Source organism: Monodelphis domestica, chromosome 8, assembly GCF_027887165.1.
Source record: "Monodelphis domestica isolate mMonDom1 chromosome 8, mMonDom1.pri, whole genome shotgun sequence".
NCBI lineage: Eukaryota > Metazoa > Chordata > Mammalia > Didelphimorphia > Didelphidae > Monodelphis > Monodelphis domestica.
Genome location: NC_077234.1, coordinates 83,728,951 through 83,735,131, shown reverse-complemented (window position 1 = coordinate 83,735,131; position 6,181 = coordinate 83,728,951). Strand labels below are relative to the sequence as shown.

Here is a 6,181-nt window from a genome sequence, read left to right as displayed (position 1 = left end):
TAAAGTATTTAGGCGGGTTTTAAAAGATAAGTCTCCTAGAAATTACAAAAAAAAATTCACATTCTTCTAAGTATAGGCCATTGTGGGAAGGGATTTTGGTTCAGAGTTTCTGAGAGGCTTGATGAAAATTAAATAACCTTTCCCATCTCAGCTGACAGAGAAAAACATACTTTTGGCCTAGCTTTGTTCCGGCTAAGCCTTTACAATGGGAGAGAAGGAAAAACAAGAGCTCATAATTGCAGGGGACACACAGGAAGTATTTTATTAATTTCCAGATTGAGACAGGCAGGGAGCAAATGTATTTTAGAAATAGTCCATCACTCTCCTCACAGAGCCTACTCTGGTGTTCATGGCTCCCCAGTCCAGGTATCTCCTGTACTCCCCCGGTCTCAGCAAGTACTGCCTTCCTCTGTAGTTGGGCAGCTCATAGAGAATCCAGCAGCCTTCCAGGACGTTAAAGGAGTGCATCTCCTGAAAGTGGAATCGATCTTGGAAAGAAGAGCAGTCATCAGTGAGCTCCACCATCTGGCCTCTGTAATCCTCTCTCTCATAGATCCGAAGCCTATGTGAGCGAGTCTGTTGAACCCAGCAAAAGATGGAAAGTCATAAGAGGGTTGCCTATTTTGGCAAATAATCCAATAAACATCCAACCCAGTAACCATGTGTGAAAGGCTTACAGTACTTGCATGATGCCATGAAAAACTGGTACCTATTAGCCTCAAGGAGTTCACATTCCACTGGAGGGATACAGTATGTCAATAGTAAACGGCATAATTTTTAAGTAGTAAGAGACTATTAACAACTATTTCAGGGAAGGGGGATGGGAGGGGGGGTCAGAAAACACTTCACATAGGAGAAGTGAACCTGACCTGAATCTTGATAAATAGTAAGGGGCAGAGGTGATGAAGGAAAGGGCAAAAGCACAGAGATGGAAATGGAACAAGTTCTGGGTAAACAAGTAGCCTAATTTGGCTGGAACACAGAGTTCAAGATGAGGAGAAATGTGAAATAATCCCAGAAAGGTAGACTAGAGTCAGACAGTAAGGGAATTTAAATGCAAACTAGAAGACTATATGTTTTATTCTAAGGGGCAAAAGGTAGGTATAGAAAGCTCTTGAGCAAAGGAGTAACAGGGTAAGACTTGGGCTTTAGGAAGATGATATTGATAGCTGTATGGAAGATGGGAGAGCAATAAGGAAGTAGGGAGAGACACTGGAAGTCCAGAGTACAACTAGGAGTTATCAAAAACACCCAACTCTTCTTTGTCTTTTTCAAGTTTGATGCAGCCAAATTAAAAGCAAAAGTTTTTCATTATGTGCAAATAATTATTTTTGTATTTTAAAATCTCATATATCTATCTGTTTTGGCCTTGGTCACAACATATTATCTCTCTGGACCACAGCTTGCTCATTTGTAAAATGAGAGTTGGACTAAATGATCCCTAGATCCCTTTCCAGCTATAAATCCTAGGATCCCAAGGGTTGTTTTTTTTTTTTTGGTGAAGTTGGCATTAAAACTTTGCAGTCTTATGTGCTCTAGAGAAGAAATATTCCAGTCTTACTCTTTGATTTTCTATTCTATTAAATAAAATTAGGTGAGAGCAAGGGTAGTTATTTCCCCACTCCCAGTTCACGAATTACTAATAGCATCAGAAACATATGTTGGTCCATTTGATCTCCTTTCTGTTGCTATAAGCTCTACACTCAGTTGCCCCAAAGCAAGTCGTCTTGCAACAGTTCCCATTTCATTTCTTGCTCCAATGCACATTCCTGCAGATTTCTTCTAAAGGTTGAGCAGAAATAGAAGCTTAGCCCTCAGGCTAGCTCTGAGGGAGTGTACCAGAATCAAATGCAGTAAGGAGGGGTCCCTGAGGGATGGAGAAGAGAACGGTTTGTTTTTTTAATTTTCCCAGCTATTTCTGTAGCTTTCTGCTGCTGAGTATTGCCCCCTTCACACTCTCTAGCCCCAGCAGTCTTCCAGTGGTCTCATCTCTTTTTTTCTATCAAAACCTATTCTCAGGAAAAGATCTGATAATGGGTTCACACTGAGGTGTAAATGACTGATAAAGCCCACATTTCACTCCTTCGAAGAGGATGTACAGTATAATAAATGTCTTTTAAAAATGCATATACCTTGCAAAAGATGAAGTCAAAGGAATGAATAAATCTTCAGCTGATTATTTTCATCTCTCAGTTGTCTGGCCAAGAAGGCATTTTGGGGATTGGTAACCTTTGTTGCTATAACCGCATCACATCTAACTGACTGACTACTCTCATTTTAGATGCTAAAAATCACTGGAGTTAACATGATTACTTTTTTTTAATCTGTGGGGCTATCTGGCCCAGAGCACGCTGTATATGCTCTTCAGTCAGGAGTTCCTTAATTTTAAGTAACTTCTATTTGAAGAAGAAAAGAGTGTAATCTCAGCTAGACATAATTTGATACCTGTTGGGATTAATATTGGAATTTTGTTCAGAAGAATTACTTAGGCCACTACTGACAACTTCTCCATATGGTGAGATGAAGATAAAATTGAACTCACATGAGGGATGATGCGGCAGGACCTGATGGAGTCATTGAAGCCCATCCAATCCTGGTAGTCGGGATACTCGCCCCTTCGAAGGTAGTACTGGCAGCCCGAGTAATTGGGATGCTCATAGATCATCCAGTTGCCACTATCAACCCTCACAGAGTTGCAGCGACTGAAGTAGGACTGGAGATTGGGGTGGTCACTACTGCAATCGTAGTAACGGCCCTGGAAGTTTCGGTCCTCGTAGAAAGTGATCTAAAATGGAAGAAAGAAGGTTCAAAGGCCTGATCTTGTACCAACCACAAGGCATCCATTTCCCCCAAAGGCAGTCTAGGAAACGTCCCTGCTTGGCTTACCTTGCCCATGTTTGATCAATGGAAGATGATACTGAGAGTTCAGTGCTATGGGCTACAGCTGCGGCAGCTCCCATATATATAGCAGGTCTGCTGCTGCATTGACAAAAACAACACAAAAGAGGCCCAGTGGGCCTAGGGAGAGGATTGCAACTTTTTTTCTTTATATATCATGATCATGAGGGTTCATTGTATGTTTTGCTCTCGTTCTCTCCAGAGCCTTCGAATTGCTGTTCCTGGCTAATGCTGTGGTTGGCTTCTATCGAAGCCATTAAAATAAGTATAATTTGGGGCACAAGCCTGGAATACAACCTAGTTAAGTGTTGTCACTGAATATATTTATCTTCCTTAATTTCAAATTCAAATTAGAAAAGACAATGTGTTAAAGTCAGAAGAGGGCTGAGCTCAGAGACAGGAAGACCTAGGCTCAGTCAATCAATCTCAATGAGCTTTTATTTTACATGAACTGATGCAAAGGGAGGTAAGCAGAGAAAGGAGAATTCTATACACAAGAACATTCACCACAAAACAATTAGATCAATCAGGATTACAAAGAATGATCATGACGCTAAAGAGCTACAAGGGAGTATTTATAACAAGTCATCTTCACAGAGGTAGGAGGTCCACAGGTGTTACACATTGCACATGTTTTAAGGGTTTTTTCAATGTATTGAGCAGCTGTGCTGATGCCTGGTGCTTTCATCTTCTTTTTCTTTTCTTTTTGTCTTTAGAGAATATTATTAGTTATCTAGCATGATTCCCTAGGAGAGTGAAGAGGAGGGATACTGGGGAAGCTATGATGATATAGAAAAAAAGACATCAGTAAAAGCGTATTTTAAAAATGAATGTTACAAAATCTCAAAGTATAAGCTTGGCCCCCAAGAAGAGATATGAGAATACGCCTCCCTCCCCAATTCCTTTTTAGAGGCTCTGTGTGTGTATGTGTGTGTCTTTGAGTATGGAACATTGCATTTAATTCCAGATTTTTTTGATGTATTCATCAGTTTTGCTGATATTTTTCCCTCTTCTTCCTTTATTATTGTAATTTTTAACTTCTTTGTTACATGGGATAGCTCTCTGGGAGGGGAAAAGCACAGGGCTAGAGGTTCAAGGGGAAATCTAGACTTTGTAAAAACAAAAGATATCAACAAAAAATCTATTAAGGCTGGGTACTGAGAATACAAGGACAAAAGTGAGTTTCTCAGTGACCTTACATTCCACTGGGTGTTCACAGATAAGTACATCCAAGATATACATACACACAATTACTGGGAAAAGGCACTAATGACTGGGGGAGTGTGAAACATCTTGAAGCACGTGGCATTTGAACTGAGACTTGAAGGGAGGTGAGGTTCTAAGAAGTGCTAATGAGGAAGGAGCACACACCAGACATGTGGGTCAGATTATGCCAGTTACAGAGGTTAGAGATGAAATATAGGCCACTTTGGCTAGATGGTAGAGATTATGAGGGGCAAAGATAGGCAATTAGCCTGGAGAGATAGGCTGGTGCCCAATTGTGAAGGGCTTTAAATGGGGGACAGGGGTATTTGTGTTTTAACCTAAAGACAATGGAAAGTCATTAAAATTTCTTGGACAAGAGGAGTGATGTGTTTAGAATACCAGTTTGTCAGCTATGTGAAGGACAGAGTAGAGAGGGGAGAGAAGATTCCACAAAATCAGCTAGGAGGCATTGCAATAATCCAGAAAGAGAAATGATGACAGTTTGAACAAAGGTAGTCAGAGAAAAAATAGATGTGCAAGGTGTTGAGAAGTAATCAACAAACCTGGTAACTGACTGGAAGTGTGAGGGATTGAGTCAAACTGATGACTTGAACATTTGAGATTGGGTACTTGGGTGGGAACTTGGCTGACTGGGTAAATGCTGGTGCCCTCAACAAAAACAGGAAAGTCAAGAACAGAGAGTATGGTTAAGAGACACAATAATGAGTCCTATTTTGAACAAGTTGAATTTGAAAGAATATAGAATATCCATGTAAAGACATGGGCAGTTGAGGATGCAGGAGCTCAGGAGATGGGTATCACCAGTATAAAGCAGATCTTTGAGTCCACTGGAGTTGATGAGATCATTCATGAGAGAACGTGTAAAGAGAGAAGAGGTGAAGCCCCTGGATAGAGTTGTGGTATACTCATACACAAGGAGGTAGGGCTTGTGTGATGACTGTATAAAGGATATCAACAAAGATAAATCAGACAAGCAGGAAGAGAATTATGTCAGATCAGTGTCACAAAAACAAGGATGGCAGAGTATCAGGCAGCAGAGGGTATTCAATAGCGCTAATCTCTGTAGAGGTCATCATTAAAGAGTATAGTTTCTATCCAGTCCTGGGAACTGAAGCCAGATTTCAAGTGTCCAAATTGTGCTTCTCTAACACTAATTGTGTGACCCTAATCCTCTGGCAACTCCTTAGGACTTTTCTCCTATGTCACAGACAGATTGCTATGTGAAGTTCACCACAGTGCTAAAATCAAAGAACCTCTTTGAATAATGTCAAATCCAGCTCTCTTTTTCTTGAAGGAAAGATTATTCTATAGATGTCTATCCATAGGTATGATGGAAGGGTGATTATTAATTTTTACAGTAAGCATTACACCTCAGAAATCCATAAACACTGTTAAAACTGGGACTTGTTTTGTTGATTGTCTGGATTTAACAAACTGATGGAGAAAAACATTAATGATGCCAATTAAATTTAAAATGTGTCCTGTTGTTAAACATTTATTAGCCCCCACTGATTATAGCTACTTGTTTTAGAAGTACTCTAAAGACAGAATAAACTATAGCATCAAGGACTTAGATTAAAAAGAATTTGCTTGAAGAAATCATGTAAAGCATTGGGAAGCATCATCCAGTGGAAGTAACTGTCTATTACCCTAGAAGAGCATATCTACCCAAATGCCAAGCAGATTATCTTTGTATTTAGATTTTCTATATTGTTTGATTCATGAAAATTCTACCTAGTCCCCCAAATGCCCACCAACTTCAACTACATTGCTCTCTCCTATTAATGTCCTCCTTTTCCTGAATACCATCTTTTGGTGTTGAAAAGCAGAAACATTTCTCAATAGTAAAGTCTGAATTTCTTCATAAGTATAAGTCTTTGAAAATAATAAAATATTGGACTAGAAAATCATGATGGTGTATTTTAAGTTGCTATTAAGCCCAACTTCTGATTTTCTTTAGTCACTCTTTAATTGATTTTGTTCCACATGTAGGCAAGTTGGGCAGTATTTATTTCTATGGACTAGATTATCTTTTCATGTGCCAAGCCATTAATCC

General features: G+C 39.6%; 1 protein-coding gene across 1 annotated transcript; it reads right to left on the bottom strand.

Moving 5' to 3' along the window:
• Window positions 1-236: 236 nt before the first annotated feature.
• LOC100015966 (gamma-crystallin D-like) lies at window positions 237-2,988 on the bottom strand. The gene is made up of 3 exons (XM_001369893.3): window positions 2,887-2,988; window positions 2,543-2,785; window positions 237-576 (listed from the first exon to the last, which is right to left on the bottom strand). The coding sequence occupies exons 1-3, from the start codon at window positions 2,893-2,895 to the stop codon at window positions 304-306; spliced, it is 525 nt and encodes a 174-aa protein (XP_001369930.1). The 5' UTR covers window positions 2,896-2,988; the 3' UTR covers window positions 237-303.
• Window positions 2,989-6,181: the final 3,193 nt, after the last annotated feature.